This window comes from Ictalurus punctatus, chromosome 17, assembly GCF_001660625.3.
Source record: "Ictalurus punctatus breed USDA103 chromosome 17, Coco_2.0, whole genome shotgun sequence".
Taxonomy (NCBI): Eukaryota; Metazoa; Chordata; class Actinopteri; order Siluriformes; family Ictaluridae; genus Ictalurus; species Ictalurus punctatus.
Genome location: NC_030432.2, coordinates 7,035,895 through 7,054,008, shown reverse-complemented (window position 1 = coordinate 7,054,008; position 18,114 = coordinate 7,035,895). Strand labels below are relative to the sequence as shown.

General features: G+C 38.8%; 3 protein-coding genes across 3 annotated transcripts in view; 2 read left to right on the top strand and 1 right to left on the bottom strand.

The window, feature by feature from the left end:
• Positions 1 to 1,674: 1,674 nt before the first annotated feature.
• Positions 1,675 to 7,637, top strand: vps26b (VPS26, retromer complex component B). Its single transcript, XM_053687252.1, has 6 exons — positions 1,675 to 2,404; positions 2,496 to 2,652; positions 3,872 to 4,036; positions 4,133 to 4,308; positions 6,034 to 6,176; positions 6,255 to 7,637. The coding sequence occupies exons 1-6, from the start codon at positions 2,182 to 2,184 to the stop codon at positions 6,384 to 6,386; spliced, it is 996 nt and encodes a 331-aa protein (XP_053543227.1). The 5' UTR covers positions 1,675 to 2,181; the 3' UTR covers positions 6,387 to 7,637.
• Positions 7,613 to 14,303, bottom strand: thyn1 (thymocyte nuclear protein 1). The gene is made up of 7 exons (XM_017490826.3): positions 14,099 to 14,303; positions 13,823 to 14,010; positions 13,660 to 13,728; positions 12,388 to 12,480; positions 12,198 to 12,293; positions 11,239 to 11,389; positions 7,613 to 7,985 (listed from the first exon to the last, which is right to left on the bottom strand). The coding sequence occupies exons 1-7, from the start codon at positions 14,142 to 14,144 to the stop codon at positions 7,939 to 7,941; spliced, it is 690 nt and encodes a 229-aa protein (XP_017346315.1). The 5' UTR covers positions 14,145 to 14,303; the 3' UTR covers positions 7,613 to 7,938.
• Positions 14,304 to 15,293: 990 nt separating this feature from the next.
• Positions 15,294 to 18,114, top strand: part of acad8 (acyl-CoA dehydrogenase family, member 8) — a 14,739-nt gene continuing 11,918 nt past the window's right edge. Inside the window, exons 1-3 of the mRNA XM_017490824.3 lie at positions 15,294 to 15,452; positions 17,361 to 17,461; positions 17,566 to 17,735. Of these exons, the coding sequence (XP_017346313.1) occupies positions 15,329 to 15,452; positions 17,361 to 17,461; positions 17,566 to 17,735 (395 nt within the window). The 5' untranslated portion in view covers positions 15,294 to 15,328. The remainder of the gene's footprint in view (positions 15,453 to 17,360; positions 17,462 to 17,565; positions 17,736 to 18,114) is intronic.

Genomic DNA, 18,114 nt, shown 5'->3' with positions numbered 1-18,114 from the left:
ACGGCAGCCATAGTGCGCCTGAACGCCCACCACACACCAGTTATTAGTGGGGAGGAGAGAGTGATGTAGCCAATTAAGAGATGGGGATTATTAGGGGGCCGTGATAGAGAAGGGTCAATGGGGGAATTTCGCCCATACACCCCCACTCTTTATGATAAGTGCCCTGTGATTTTTAATGACCACAGAGAGGACCTCGGTTTTACGTCTCATCCGAAAGACTGCAGTTTTTACAGTATAGTGTCCCTGTCACTATACTGGGGTATTAGGACCCACACAGACCACATGGTGAGCACCCCCTGCTGGCCTCACTAATACCACTTCCAGCAGCGACCTTAGTTTTCCCCAGGAGATCTCCCATCCAAATACTGGCCAGGCTCAACCCTGCTTAGCATCAGTGGGAAACCACGCAAGAGCTGAAGGAAGGAGAAGCATTGTGTGCTCTTTGGCATTGCGGCCATCTATCTGTGGTGAAAGCGCAAATGCCTGACTGTCTGGGTCCAGGAAGCAATTTGGACTTGTAGGCATTATGGCAGATCACAGATCATGTGTGCTCTACTGTCTTCACTCCCATTGGTAATCTCTGCCACTGGCGGAGCCAGAGGGGTATCCGGGGTGGCACCGGACATCCCTGACATCTGATTGGCCAGTGTCATGGGTTTATTGTTTACAAAAACAATACATTCCATTTAGGGTCAAAATAGTTCACAAAAAACACAGTAAAGGCGTTCGCAGTAAAACCGATTACACCTACATTAGACCAAAATACAACAGTGCAGTATTACCAACTACAAACAAACAGATACTTAAAAATCCATTGACAGCTCTAACCTGTTCTGTTATTCGACCTAAATAATCAGACAGTCTGATTAAGAAAAATGAACAACTGAACGAACTCATTAAACACTCATTAAATGCATTATTGAACCAGGTTATAGGCTACACAACAAACGCAATTTCGGCTATGTAAAGCTTCGTCTTCCTTGCCTTTTCTCTGGAAAATCTGGCGACTACCTTATCCTTGTCAATGTCAATTTCCCCTCCAATGCAGAGCAGTGTTAACTCTGACAGCTGCGACTCACTCATGCTTGACTGCAAAGTCACTTTTGGTGAGTTTCAGATGGCCAAAAGTCCTCTCTGCCTGTTACTGTTCTAAAGGGAAATGATGCATATGTAAACAAATTGCAACACACAAATTAGTAGCCTGCGATGTAATGATTTTTTTCAACAACTTTTCTAATAAAATGATTTGGGAATAGACATTTGATCTATGTTTTGTTATTAAAAAAGAAAATGTCTTTATAATCAGTAGGGGCCCCCCTGGAAGGTGGGCGGTACTGAAACCCCTGGAATGTAGTGAATGCTGAAAACGAATGGTCTCTGTTCACTTTGTCGCTGTATGTGTGAAGTTCAACTTCAGCGGTCCTGGGATAGGCTCCACCACAACCCAGACTGGGACTAATGGGATTAACCGGTTCCTGACATGAACGAACGCATGAACACATCACGTGGACGTCTGGGGAGCTTTATTTTGAAACGTCCCGACGACTTTTATTCTGAATTTTCTTATTTACGTCACAGGTCTTTTCCCGGAAGTGTCTAACGGAATAATCCCAAACTGGTCTTTCCTTCCGTAGACAAGTGCACTACATAGTACATAACACAACCTCTTTTGTAACCCTGTGTAGTGCGGGATTTACGCAATAGAGAGTCATTTGGGATTCATCCCGTGACTTTAGTTGTTTAAAGGCACGTCTTCTTTAAAAACAACCGACGCCTGAGAAGAAATGATAAGCGTTTGGTTTCATTTATTCCTATTTTTCTAATAATGTGCTTCTCAGGATGTGTAACTGCATAAAATATCCCCTAGCTGACTTGCTAACTAAATAATGCTGTTTTTGGTAACTTGCGCTATAACTCAGGCTTGACCCCTGTACTGAGATATAACACACTTTAAACTATTTATGTGTGTACACTACATTTCAAACGGGTGTTTATTGGTGTCACTCATTAGTGTAACCCCCCTCCCTCCTTTTTTTTTTTTGTTTTTTTTTTGTTTTTGTTTTTTTAAACTTTCAGCTAGTTTTATAGCTCAGTCAGACCTTCCGTGCTACAAGTGTTTCGCAAGATAACCACACACACACACACACACACACACACACACACACACACACACAGAGAGCAATGAGCTTTTTCGGCTTTGGTCAAAGCGCAGACATCGACATAGTGCTCACCGACGCCGAGACGAGGAAAAAGGCCGAGCACAAGAGCGAAGATGGGAGAAAGGAGAAATATGTGCTGTTTTATGACGGGGAGACGGTGAGCGGTAAAGTAAACATCACTCTGAAAAACCCGGGCAAGAAACTCGAACATTACGGCATCAAGATCGAGTTCCTCGGCCAGATCGGTGAGAGATCTCCTCTTTTCACTCTACACGTTTATCTGATAAAGTATTATAACCGTTTGTTTGTTTTGTGTGTGTGTGTGTGTGTGTGTAGAGCTGTATTATGACAGAGGGAACCACCATGATTTTGTCTCGCTGGTTAAGGATCTGGCCCGACCTGGAGACCTTTCCAGCTCCCAGTCTCTGGACTTCGAGTTTTCTCATGTGGAGAAGCCATATGAATCATACACAGGCCAGAACGTGAAACTAAGGTGATACACACACACACACACACACACACACATACACACACACAGGTTGTAACTTGTAACACTCATGATGTAAAGTACGAAACATGGGGTGTGCTCTTCTAGGAAAATAACCGAAAACCAGGTGGTTCTGGAAGTCTCTCGACGATTATTCACTGGTGATCAGTGATTGTTCATTGGGAACAGGGGTAATCAGTAATTTTTGAGAACAGTTATCGTCAGTGATTGGTCATTGGGAACAGTGATGATCAGTAATTTTTGGGAACAGTGGTTCAGTGATTGGTCATTGGGAACAGTAGTGATCAGTAATTTTTGGCAACAGTGGTGATTGGTCATTGGGAACAGTGGTGATCAGTAATTTTTGGGAACAGTGGTGATCAGTAATTTTTGGGAACAGTGGTTCAGTAATTTTTGGGAACAATGGTGATCGGTGATTGCTCATTGGGAACAATGGTGATCAGTGATGGTGAGTTGAGCGAAACGGATCTCTCAACTCGTATATCAGAAGCTGTGCTGTGAACTGGAGAGCCATATTGACTTCAAGACATTCACAAATGTATGCTCAGAAATTCACTAGATTTAAAAATATTTTTTTTAAAGTTGCCTAATAAGTCGCCAAATCTAGCGACAGACTGTCTAAGTTGGCAACATTGGTGACATGATGCCCCCAGACACAAACTGGAATTGCTGTTACAACTACAAAGATGAATATGTTCCAATAACAGCACATCTGCAGTGTTTTATTCCCCTTATACCGCCGTAGTGACATCATGCTTTTATTATCAGTTTGTAGTTACATTCAGTGCTGTGGAATGTCCATGAAACAAGTTACAGCATTCCTTATTGGGTTTTATTCTTCATATATTAGTAATGTAGTTAGTAGTTTGGAAAACTGCTATGATCAACAGTACTCAAAGAAACAGTGTCTGTACTGTGAAGTTATTTTACCAATCGGACAAGAAGAGTAATGGGCCTCAGTTTTATGTTTAAGCATTGTCATAAACATACCTAATCCTTTTTTTTTTTTAAACATGTATAATAAAATGTTTGCCTGACTTATTATTTCAGTGATACCCTGCATACAGAAAACACCACTAATTCCTGCTCCGGCTGTAGTTGTGACTGCAGAACTGAATCATGTCTGATCTTCCACTAGGAGGATTTGATTTTATTCCAGCATTACGGTTTGTGTTACGTGCACATTTGTTTTGGTTGCCTGTAGGTACTTCCTTCGTGCGACAATAAGCCGTAGACTAAATGACATCATCAAGGAAATGGATATCGTAGTGCACACGCTTTGCACTTATCCTGAGTTAAACTCATCTATCAGGATGGAAGTTGGCATTGAGGACTGTCTGCATATTGAGTTTGAGTATAACAAATCCAAGTAAGTACCTGTAATATTCTTACAGCAGGATATAGATGTTAATATCTTTTACTGATGATTTGTTGTGGTATTGAATTTTTTATTTGTTCTGTGTAGATATCACTTGAAAGATGTGATTGTGGGGAAGATCTACTTCCTTCTTGTAAGGATAAAAATAAAGCACATGGAGGTCAATATAATAAAGCGAGAGACAACAGGCACCGGACCCAGTGTGTATCATGAAAACGAAACCATCGCCAAATACGAGATTATGGATGGAGCACCAGTTAGAGGTAAAGCAAAGACATTTTAACATGATATTAAACATCATAATATGAGTGCCAGCCTGGGAAAGTCCTTCCCACAGTGGTGCTTGAAAGTTTGCGAACGCTTTAGAATTTTCTATAACTCTACATGACCTAAAACATCATCAGATTTTTACACAAGTCCTAAAAGTAGACAAAGAGAACCCAATTATACAACTGAGACAAAAATATTATACCTGGTCATTTATTTATTGAGGGAAATGATTCAATATTTCTTATCTGATGGTGGCAAAAGTATGTGAGCCTCTAGGATTGGCATTTTCATTTGAAGGTGAAATTAGAGTCAGGTGATTTCAATCAGTCTGATGAGGTGTGGATGAGCGCACTGTTTTATAAAAAAAAAAAAAAAAAGCAGGGATCTATCAAAGTCTGATGTTCACAAAACATGCTTATGGAAGTGTATCATGGCACAAACAAAGGAGATTTCTGAGGATCTCAGAAAGAGTTGTTGAAGCTCATCAGGCTGGAAAAGGTTACAAAACCATCTCTAAAGAGTTTGGACTCCACCAATCCACAGTCAGACAGATTGTGTACAAGTGGAGGAAATTCAAGAACATTGTTGCCCTCCCCAGGAGTGGAGACCAACAAAGATCACTCCAAGAGCAAGACGTGTAATAGTCCACGAGATCACAAAGGAGCCCAGTATAACTTCTATGCAATTAAAGGCCTCTCTCTCATTGGCTAATGTTAATGTTCATGCATCCACCATCAGGAGAACACTGAACATCAATGATGTACATGGCAGGGTTGTAAGGAGAAAGCCACTGTTCTCCAAAAAGATCATTGTTGCCCTCCTGCAGTTTGATAAAGATCACCTGGACAAGCCAAAAGGCGATTGGAAAAATGCTTTGTGGACCGATGAGAACAAAATAGAACTTGTTGGTTTAAATGAGAAGCGTTATGTTTGGAGAAAGGAAAACACTGTGTTCCAGCATAAGCATTATCGCATCTGTGAAACATGGTGGTGGTTGTATCATGGTTTGGGCCTGTTTTGCTGCATCTTTCTTTGCAGGAAGGTAGCCTAGGCAAGATTAACAAGTCGAACTCGACACCAAGTGAATCGACAGGGCTAGTGGAGTCCAATCGACCAACACCTAGTGGAGTTTTCATTACTAATCTGTATACCAGAAATATGCTTAAAATACATTTCAAACAATATTTTTAAAAAAATAAAAAAACCCCAACAATTTAAGATATTTTGACCTTGAACCTGTTTGGACCGATTACAAAATCATAATAATAATAATCAGTTCATCTGCTGGTTACAATGATGCTAGACAAATCCTACAAACATTCAACCACTTGTTCTTGAGAGATCACACAAACGAGACCATCGGGCAGATGTAAGGACGGACACATGGACGGATCGATGGTAAAAATTGTAGCTAGACAAAAATTGGGCCGAAGTTCCCGATGATGAATGTGTAAGTAACATCATTGTATCCTTGTGACCTTGCTGTGACCTTGACCCTATTTGGATCAGATCCCAAATGTAATCAGGTCATCTGCTCGTTACAATAATAAAGCCATATAAATCCTCAATATCACGCTAAAGAGTCTCTCGGACAAGACAATCCGAAACCACTCAATAATTTTGGTGGAATATATTTATGGTGTCTTTCCCAGGCTGCCAAACACATAGGCCTGTTACTTTTTAAAAACACTGACATATTATTTACCGGTTTCCATTAGGCGAATCGATCCCCATACGATTATTTCTTGCTGGTTACGAGCTGACGCCCACCATGAGAGACATCAACAAGAAGTTCTCTGTGCGATATTATCTGAACCTAGTCCTGATCGATGAGGAGGAGAGACGCTACTTCAAACAGCAGGTGCAGTATCATTCATGTAGCTTGTGAATCTCACAGATTGTATGCAGTCCAATCAAGTAAATTTGTTTCCCACTGAAGGAAATCACACTGTGGAGGAAAGGAGACATTGTAAAGAAGAGCATGTCCCAACAGGCCACCATAGCTTCTCAGAGATTTGAGGGATCCAAAGCTGGATCTGCTTCTGCGCAAGCGAAAGTGGACAACAGTTAAATGAAATGTTAGTTGTATATAAAAAATAATAAAAGGATTCCTGTATTCTCCTGAGGCATCAGCAACACAGGGATTCAAGATAGACAGCAAAGAAAATCATTCACAAACATCCTCCATGTGCTCAATTTTTAAACATGTTCATGGTGATAGTTGGTGTTTCTCTTCCAAGGTGCAAGGCTACAATAACTTTCTATTTAAAATATCTAAATTGTTGCTTTTTAATCAACCTTATATTTATATATATAGAGAGAGAGATATGGATGGATGTGTGTATATATAGAGATATCTATCTACATATATTTATATATGCATTTAGGCAAATTGCTTTTCATATTAGTCCATTCAGAAACATTCCTTTATCTTTATGATCAAATGAATACTTATTATTTTAAATGTTGTGTCTGTGTTCTGGTAAATGAGTCAAGTAAACAATGGGAGATTTGTTTTGCATCAGTGTTAAATGTTGGTTTATTTGCAGTTATTTTATTCATAATAGATGTATACACCGTATACATATATATATATTCTGTAGTGTTGGAATTAGGAAAGGGGCAGTATAGAAATGCTGCAGACTTTCGAATAAAATCTCGAAACTCAGACCTCCGACTAGGAAAAACCAAAGAAAATGCCCTCTCAAACTTCCTACTCAGAAACTTGGGACGGTCTCCTGAGCAAGTGACGTCAAATCAACATGGCTTCTTACACCATCAACCGTAACAAAGTAGATGAGTTATGCTGTATATACTTTTAAGTATTTGTTTTAGATCAGTCAACGTATAGGAATATTCGCTTGTTAAATGTATAACACTGACCACACAGTTCATTGTTTTAAGGAGTTCATATATACAGCGCTCATCACAGTTAGTGGAGGGAGCCGTATCACCCCCAACCCCCCCGCTTGAATGCACAAAGGTCAAAGATGTTGAATGCAGCATTACTGAAAGGCAACTCATACGATCAACACATGAGCACTTTCAAATCTAATCATATTTCTGGGTTTTTTTGTTTTGTTTTAATCTGTGCTACTTCTGTCATCTTTACTGATAAAGTCCAAAAGTATTCGTATGGGTGTTTAGGAACGATGGGAAAATAAGGGTCATAATGAGTGTTACATTGAGCTATTCATTTCTCTATCTTGCCATTTTAGCATTGCTCAGGTCAAGCAATCTTTCATGTTTTGTGATGGTGGAAAGCACTTTTGTACAATGAATGCTCGACGAGCCATATTGTAAATAAACTTTGCTAAATTTGGGTCAGTTTATTCCTTCATAATTTTAAAAGGCAAGGTGTGGTCTGAAAACTTACTTCATAATTCAAAGTTTAATTAACTGAAAATTATTTGAATAATATAATACATATTCAGGATTGGTTTGCAAATGACAAATGACACAGTGGTTAACCAGATTTTCCCTATGCAGAGCAACACCTTCTGAACCAAAATAATCAATCTTGGTGGTTACAGGTGAATTTGAACATTTGTGATATTAGTTCAGAGCTTGGATTATGATGTACAGAACAATTCAACTTCAAAGACCCAGAATAGTTTTTGTCCTTATACGGGGTCTGTGTCTTCCAAACTCAAGATGAAGTCAAATTCCTCTGAAAAGAGAAAAAGAAAAAACATGAAAACAGATGTGAGAGACTGACCATTATCACCAAACAATACTTCTAAGAAATATTTATAGAAATAAGTATTTGGACACTTTCTGTTTTAATTTAATATACTTCCTGTGTGTGTGTGTGTGTATGTATGTATGTATGTATGTATATACATATATATAAATAAAACACACGCACCCCTGGTTGAAGGCTGTGAAAAATTGTCTTTATTGTTTAACCTTTTGATCTTTTGGGGCAGTGTCTTGGGGTCAGAAAGTCTCCAAAACTAAAATCCGAATCACCTACATCACCACAAGTTGTTTGGAAGGGTTTCAAGAAAAAGCCTCTACTCTCATCCAAAAACAAACTCAAGCGTCTTCAGTTAGCCAGACACTACTGGAACTTCAAATCGGATCGGGTTCTATGGTCAGATGAAACCAAAATAGAGCTTTTTGGCAATAAACACCAGAGGTGGTTTTAGTGCACAGAGAGGGAGCCATATGGAAAAGTACCTCATGCCCACGGTTAAACATGGTGGTGACTAATATTTTGGGGCTGTTTTTCTGCCAGAGGACCTGGACATTTTGTTATGATACATGACATCATGGACTATAAAATATCAACAGATATTAAATGAAAACCTGACTGCCTCTTCCAGAAAGCTTAAAATGGCTGTGGTTGGATCTTCCACCAGGACAATGATCCAAAACATACATCAAAATCAACAGAGAAATGGTTTACTGACCACAAAATAAAGGTCTTGCCATGGCCATCCCAGTCCCCTGACCTGAAACCCATAGAAAACCTACAGGATGAACTGAAGAGGTCAAGGATCTGGAGAGATTCTGTATGGAGGAATGGTCTCAGATCCCTTACCATGTATTCTCCAACCTCATCAGACTTTATAGGAGAAACTCAGAGCTGTTATCTTAGCAAAGGGAGGTAGCACAAAGTATTGACTAAAAGGGTGCCTAATTTTTATTTTTTAACAAAAGATCAAAGGTTAAACAATGAAGCTGACTTTTCAGTCTTCTTTGCTCATATTTACCAGGAGTGCACTTTATGTATGTATGTATGTATGTATGTATGTATGTATCTCTCTCTGTGTGTGTAATATATATATATATATATATATATATATATATATATATATATATATATATATATATATATATATATATATATATATATATATATATATATATTTATTACACACACAAAATGTTTTTTCACTTTACTTTTAAATATGTAAGTATGTTTAAAAGTAGTATATATTCATAAGTGTAAAAAGATATGTTTAAAAGTAAAATTAAAGGGGTAAAACAATCAGACACTATATTAAAATATACATCATGTGGTTACATTAAAATACATTTTAAATGAAGTTTTAGATATAATTGCTGCAAAAAATGTTCCTGTGTGGGGTCATTACAAAAAAAAACCTGCTACGGACTGGGAAGCTTTCACACAACAAGTAGCGATCATAGTGAAGGTGTAGGAGCTTCCTAAAGTTCTCAGGGACAACATTATTAAAAGGCCCTGAGCTACAGAGCCAAAGCCAAGACCTTAAACATTCCTTTCACAACAACGGGTTCGATACATATACAAGGGAAAGTTCATTGAACTGCAACTGTTTTTCCCCAGACGAGGAAGGCAAGAGAGAAGCCACCAGAAGCTCAAACAGAGTTGCAGGATGACCTGAAAGCAACAGGAAGAACATCTGCACAGAGAACAATAAGCAAAGAACTGCACTATAATCATCTGCATTACTGCAACCTAATGCAAAAAAAAGAAAAAGAAAGAAGAAGCATAGAGATGCACATGTAAAGCATTTAGACCTGTTTTGGTACAAAATACTCTGGTCAGCTGAAATAAAACAAAAAAAAAAAAAACTTTTTGGCAATAATTCAGCTTGTGACCTTGAACAGCTTGTCAAGAGCGGCCAGTCCATACAGGATTTCTTTGTCTTTTCTTTAATTTACAGATTTTTTTTTTTATTGTTGCAGCCAAAAAAATGCTTGATTTTGCAGCAACTCTTTTCAAAATAGTTTTTTGAAAAAGTGTTTTTTTTTTTTTTTTTTTTTGAGGAAAACTACTTGAATTGGCAAAATTACAATCGCATGAAATTGTTTTGCACGGTGATGTTTATTGGTGAATGAGACCTTTTAGGTGTACTCATGTTTGACGCACGCTACTCGAATACATCTTTGGCTGAATGCGCGTCGCGATCATGTCACATGATGCATCTTGGCTCAAATCTGTGGTAATTTTGAAAAATTGCAAGCTCCTCCGAATACTGCAGCGTTTGCTTGATATTTTTTCGTGCTTCATTTCTGCAATCGCAAAAATAACAACATCCTGGAGGGACTGAGTAGTGTGATCCCAAGAACACCATACCTACAGTGATGTATGGAGGTGGGAGCATCACGATGCGGAGCTGCTTCTCTGCAAGCGATACTGTGGCTTTGCACATCATCAAAATATACATGAATGGAGCGATGCACTGGGAGTATATGCAAGTATGTTAGAAGAGAATTTAATCTCATCGGCCAAGAAACTGTGGAGAAGATGGCCGTTTCAACAAGACAATGACCCCAAACACACAGCCAAAATACCTCAAGAAGGCCTTGCATGGCCTAGCAAATCTCCTGAATCCCACTGAACATTTACAGAGGATTCTGAAAGTGAGAATGTATCAGAGGGACCCTTGTAAAATTTGGGAATTGAAGTTGATTTACCAAGAGGAATGGGCCACAATGCTGCAAAAAGCAAATGACTTCTTACCACAGATATCTCGAAGCTTTGCTACCAATTACTAATGTCGTACTTCTGAATAGTTTTTTCGCTATCAATTACATTTTAATAATGTCTCTTGATTTATTCGTATGAATACATACTTTTTTGTTAAAATTTATAAGTACAATGTCAAAAGACATTACGTGTGTAAAATGTGAAGTGCACTGGATATAAATTAAAGAACAAAAACATAGGTCTCAGTACTTATTTGCCCTCAATGTAAACTAAGTTATCTGAAAGACTTCAGTGACATTGTACCAAATGAAGACCACAATTTGTTTAAGTAACAGAAGTGTGACAGTGGAACAGGTGGTTTTGTGTGGGTGTGTGAATTTGGCCTTTTGTGTAAACCAGTCTTTTGGTGTGGGTATGTTAAACCTAGGGGTAAAGTAAATATAGGCTTATTTAGTAGCTACAGTAATACAGAAGTCAATGAAAGTGTGTGTGTGTGTGAGACCTGCAGTTAAGGGCTGCACTGAAAGCCGAGCTCTGGTGAACAGGGCCATGCAACTGAGTGCTCCACCACTGCCCTTGTGCTTCAGGTGATATTTCTTCAGCTCCGTCAGTGGAATGAAGCGCTTGGTCATCCTCTCAAACTGAACGTCCACCTACACACAAACATCAATTAACGGGAAATCCTATAAGAAAAACACTCTTACTCAGTAATGGAAAAAAGGTGATGTGTGTTGAAGAAAACAGCTGCATGTACTAATGTTTCTATCACAGCAATGCTGAATTCTCTATTCTGATTGGTCAGAAGGCATTGAATAATTTATATTTATGTGCTTCAAGTGATTATTTCTATCGTACCAACTTACACAGGGGCTTGTATGGCAGACATAAATGTTTTTTTGTTGTTGTTGTTTTTTGTTTTTTTTTAAAGTGTGGTGATATGTAAAACAGACTGGAGACCTAACAACTGTTTATAGCTACTAGTGATAACCAGAGATGGGCACTCGAGTTTGCGATTCGAGTTGGAGGCACACTTAAGTCAAACAAAAATAGACTCCTGACTTGACTTGAACTGGTTAATACTAACTTGTGAACAATAAGTCTGTCTATGATTACCTGGACACAGTGTGTGTGAAAGTTACAGAAAATATTTTTTATTTGCGAATGTAGTTGCTTTATTTCATTTATTTTGGGCTAAAGCCTCCCCCACACCATCACCCCTGACTTAAGACTTAAAAATGTAACTGCTGCCAAATTGTTGTAGTATAAGAGGAATAAACCACTTCAGGATGTGATATTATTGGAAAATAATTGGCCACATCACACTACACCGTTATTAGTTTCCTCTAACAGCATGTCCCAGCATGCTTTATTCCTCAATTAAAATAGTAGGAATGCCTGGTTCACAAATACAGTAGTACATATTCCATTAAGCTGATCTGCATCCATGTTGTTGGACCCTACCATACTCCACTTAGGGTTCTCGGGTTTGCTGGATGGATCATAGTGCACGTCTTTCTTGTCGAACTGTGTATGGTCAACATACGCTTCCTTTACAATCTGGAACATCAATGACACTGATGTTATCTTTAAAAGAAACATCAAGGCGCATATCTTTTGAGTTACACTGTATCTTCTGCGTTGTCATGCTCACCTTTATAATGCCTGCTATTCCCGGCTCTTTACAGTTGCTGTGGTAAAAGAAAGCTTGCTGACCCACTTTCATATCCCGCATGAAGTTACGAGCCTGAAATTCACAAACACAGTCACGTTTCAATGAACACACATCACATTGTAATTGAAGCAGCGAAACGCCAGTTTGACTGGGTCACCATCTCTCCACCTTATGGAAGGCTTTTACTGACAATGCATGGTGGATTCTAATACTGTTTTGACACACACTCATTGACACACTCACTTTGTTAAATGAGCCTTTGATTACATAAGAGATCATCATATGTATCATAACAATCTTTTCAGCAAATGGCATTTGAAGATAGGCTTTCATGTTGCAAACTACTCCATTGATATAAGGTAGCTGATGTTAATTAGTTTATTCTGCTAGCTAGTCAGTAAAACTGTTTATAAGGAAACAAAGGAAACAATTCCAAGTTCACTGTTGAATGATTAAATCTGACTGCTCAGCTGCAAAGCAAATCACAGGTTTATAGGTATGCGCCTGTTCAACATTGCTTCTAAAGCGACTTCCTGTAAGACCTGATTCAGGAACCTGTATGGCGGACACTCCACATAAACAGATTTAAAAATAGTGACATGGTTAAAGTTTAAAATTTGTTGATATGGGGACATTTTCTGTGAGATTTTTATGTAGCATTTATGGAAGGCGTCTCCAGCATCAGAGCTTTGTATCAAGACTTTGGACAGGACCTTACTGGTTTCTTAATTACATGACGAGCTGGATTTTTTTTTTTGTCTTGTTAACATCAAGAGCGGGCAGGCGGGCGGGCTGGGTGGGCGAAGGGGGGAAAAGGTGGCTGGTGAGGTTATAACCGTTTATAGTGTAACTGTTTATCATATAACAAAAACTAATTTGTTTTGCAACCTTCAATAACATTAGATGCAACTATAAATGCATAAAAGGTACAATGCCATTCTTTAATCAATAAAAAATATAAATGTTGGCAAATTGCTGTGGTACAAGATGAATAAAACACTTTCGGAACATGCGGTTATGGGAAAATAATCAACTTGTGGGCATCGCACCGGCCCATGGTTGATTATTTTCCTATCACAGCATGCGCCCTCATGTTTTATTGCTGATGTAAACATGAAGGGAAGATGACACCGCATGATTAAAGCAGATTAGAGCTGGTGGAAGTTGACTGACTAGAGGTCAGAGATAGAGTTGTGTATTATATGGTAAACACTTCCCACTAAGAGTGGCCTCTCGTCTCAGCACCTTTACCTGATAATTCCTCACTCCGTCCCAGCAGCCTGTTTGATTGGGGAGAGCTTTCAGGTCCTCAATTCCAAACTGCAAACATTCATTGAGGAAGATGTATATTACTTTTGGTTAAAACCCTCAGCGGATGAAGATGATCAATAAGCAGGACCTCCCTCATGTTTACCTTCACATCCACTCCATTCTCTATCCGGCTCTCAGGTTCAGACTTCATCAGCCAGTGGGTGTATGTGGCTTTCTCTGAGGCTGAACTCGTGTTTTTCTGGGACTCAGACTTTTTTGCATATGCTACTCTCTTTCTTTCACGACCTCCGTCACCATCCTTAGCATCAGATGAACCTTCAAGGGCTTTACCTGCGTTATTATTATCACACCATCACAATGTTTACATCTGTGGACACAAATATAAATATAAATCACTCTCCAACACCTCGCTACTTACTCTGATTGGCTATCGCAGCAGCTCGAGCCCTCTTCTTTGGCGCCATGTTTCACACAGAACTGCAGAATTAAAATGGTAATAAAGCTAAACCTAACTTTTTCCACATAGTTAATAAAAGTAGCCACACTGATGTTATGACTTCAGCACTATGGGTAAAGTCAGCTTGCTAACGCATGGGAAGGTGTGTCGCGTTTCAAAAGCGCAGGATGCATTTAGTTCCACATTTTATTACTAAAAAATATAAATATTAGTGTAACACATGAGCACAAATAATAAAATGTGTAACAAAATCCACATATTAGCGCCCAGTATAACGTCACTTCAGAAAAAGGTTTCCTATAAAACGCCTTAAAACCTTTAAATTTGCCAATGACTCGCTTTATGAACAAATGTAGCGCATACTTGACGTTCTTGATGCACTCTTTTTTTTTTTATTATACCGGAACAGAAGTACAGATGAACGACATTACCCATGAGCACCTTGTGTCACCAAGCTGATTGATTTGTTTTTAGTAGTAGTAGTAGTAGTAGTAGTAGTACATACACAAATTAGATGAATTATATTAATTTTTAGTAAAAAAATCTGAGACTAGTTTTTTAATGGAAACAATAAACCCATAGGTTACATATGGTTAGTAGAATGTAAGTCTCAGTAGAATGTAATTACAGTAAATGCCAATTAAAAGAAAGGTCCACCCTGAAACACATTAAATATCAGCAATACTGCCCCTGTATTCACTCGGTATAGGATCGATACCAAATTATGTGTCACCCACCATTAACTGACACAACTCAGAAAGTACTTGAAACTGAAATACGACTTCCCGAGTTGTAATTACGACATTATGGTGGCGTTCAAGTGCTTTTCACCTTATAATTACATTTAAGACTTGTGCTGCCTTGTAAATTGTAATTTTTCAAACTGTAATTAGGTCATTTCCCCACATCTGACGCTTATTGAAGAGGAAAATAAATAATAATAATAATAATGCGGTTATTTGATTCAGGTTACACAGATTTATCTGCGTCTGTATATTAAACTATCCAAAGCCAAAACTGCTAAAAACTAATTTAAAAGTAGAGGAGAAGTACTTCATTTATTTACATGTTTTCTTACTGATTTGTGAAGTAAGAATTGTAAAGGATTTGAGAGAGGTGCATTTTGAATGAACCTTGAATATATATATATATATATATCTGAATCTGGCAACCCTGAGTGTCTGAATCAAGATGGCGGCGGTGGTGTCTGCGTCTCTGTGGCGGTTTGTCCGATCCGCCTCATGCAGCGTTGGCAGAAGTAGAGATTTAATATTTAATAGGGTGCAGAAAAGAGGAATCGCAGCCTGCATTGATCGTAAGTAAAACTCTCCTGAGATGAAGAGCATTCAGGCCTGTTAGTGAGTTTCAAGCTCAGGACGCTGTAACATGTTTTTTTTTCCTTTTTATTTTTTTTTTATTATTGAACCGGGATTCTATGTGCTGCATAAATGACCGTAGATTAGTAAACGAAGTTGTCTCCTGAGTGTGATGTTTATAGTCCAGTGAACTGCATTGGTGTGTGACCCAAGGGCTGTGTATAAATATAAGCTGGGTTACCATGGTTGGCTACTATGTTTTGCATATAATGTGGTACAGGAGGGCACTGTTTGGGACGCAGAAGAACACGGAAGTAACTTTTGGCTTTTTACCGTTTCCTAATTTATACTCGGCAGTTGTTCACCTGTATGTAACGTGAGCGGGTACACTTTAAAAGGGAAAAAACTGCGGAAGAAGAATCACGTCTCCTTCCAACCGTTTCCGGGAATGTAACCAGACACGCCTCCCCGCCTCAACCAATCAGCGTTCGCACAGCCCCAACGATACACCCCACACGCACATGTCTTTATTTATTTTTTTTTTATTTTAAAGTAGACAAGTACAAAGAAGGTTACACGTGTGTATGCTAGTAGGTCATATAATTTCATACAAATGGACCCTTTATTATCCAACTCTCGAGTCATATTAACCCATTTATCACTTTTAATAAAGAACTAATTTTCTCCCTCCTCCTAGTCTCGGTTGCCCTTTGCTTAGTTTCTGAGTTTCTACATGCACAAGAGCAAACATGTTTAACACACCTCCTAACACCCCCCTCCCCCTTCCCTCTCCCTTCCCTCTCCCTTCCCTCAATGGGTGAAAAGAGTACTTGAAGACAGACATGGTAAATATGAGCTAGGTAGCTTTGGCACTTGGGACCCCAGGTTATGTCCCGTCAAAGATCCCCAGTGGGTGTAAAACATTGAGGGTCACATACGAGTTAAAAAATTTGTAATCGATCTTTACAGATTGTTTTAAAGAAGGCCAGGTTGTGTCCATGTCATGTCATGTGTTCTCATGCCATCTTTACCTAAGAATTTACATTTATGGAAATGAAATGGATATGGGTGGTAGCTCAATGGTTAAGATGTTCCACTACTGATCAGAAGGTTGCAAGTTAAAACCCCAGCACTGCCCTAACACATTGGGTGGCTGTGGCTCGGGTGGTAGAGTGGGTAGGGTTGGCATTTCGACTCCCAGCCCACATGCCGAAGTGTCCTTGGGCAAGACGCTGAACCCCAAGTTGCTCCCAATGGCAAGCTAGCGTCTTGCATGGCAGCTTTGCCATGTGTGTGACAATGGGTGAATGAGAACCAGCAGCGCTTTGTAGAACTGCTAAGGTAAAAAAAAAATGCATTTTATAAGTGCAGACCATTTACGACTGCCAAGTTCCATTGGTGGGCCCTTGAGCAAGGCCCTTAACCCTCACCTGCTCAGTTGTGTAACTGAGATATATAAGAACATCTGCCAAATGTCATAAAATAAATGTAAATTAAATATAGCCATTTTTACCATTAAAATTTGTCATTATACACGTGTGCACATAGCTATGAGTTTTTACGATGTTTTTTTACAGTCTCTGGGACACGTCTGGGAAGCATCAGTACATCTCCATAACCGTAATTTTTGACCGTTTATAACCGTTTATTTAACATTTTATCAAAAGGAGACCTTCAGATCAGCACTTTGTAAAAGCCTCAAAGGAAAGCGCTCAGGATGTAATACTTTGTGGTTTATCAGTTAAGTGACAAGCTGCATTTTTAAAAAATTTTGTCTTATTGAGTTCAATAGAGAGAAATGAGAGAGGTCTGATAAGAAAACAAATATTTATAGCTGTAATGAAATAAACGTGAGAAAAGGTTTTACTTCCTTAAAATTGAATGAAAAATTCTTCATCTTTTTCTAGCTTCTGTAGGTCTCACAGATGAGCAAAAAGAATTCCAGAAAGTGGCGTTTGATTTTGCTGCCAATGAAATGGCACCACACATGGCGCGATGGGACGAGAACGTAAGAGGCTGGTTTTCTGTTCCAACAAATCACGTTTTTTGTTTTTTATTTTTATAAAATGTACTCATGCTTTATGTCGTGTGTGTGTATATATCTTTCTGAAGGAAATCTTTCCAGTGGAAACCATGAGAAAAGCAGCCCAGCTCGGGTTTGGGGGAATTTACGTGCAGCCGGATGTTGGGGGCTCGGGCCTGTCTCGCCTCGACACGTCCATCATCTTCGAAGCTTTGTCCACAGGCTGTGCGAGCACCACGGCCTACATCAGCATACATAAGTCAGTACGGATATTAACATTTACTGCGAGTACTTTGTATTTAAAGCTAAAGAATAAACTTGATAAACACTTCAAAGAGAACTTCAGGGCTGTGTCCTAAACTGCACTAAATAGCCTGAATAGTAATGACACCAGTGTGTACTGACAAACTCTTTAATGAGCAGTATGCAGTTAGCAGCCCAAATATTTGGGATTCTGAAGATATAATAATCTGATGTATTTCCTCAGTATTACAGAAATATTTTGAGAGTGAAATATTTATTTATTCTACACATCATTTATTCTACACATTTATTCTATTTATTTTTTTTTTCTGGAAAAAAAAAAAAAAAAAAGGCTCAGCGCATTGAAATGTTTACTGATATAGCTGATGGAAATG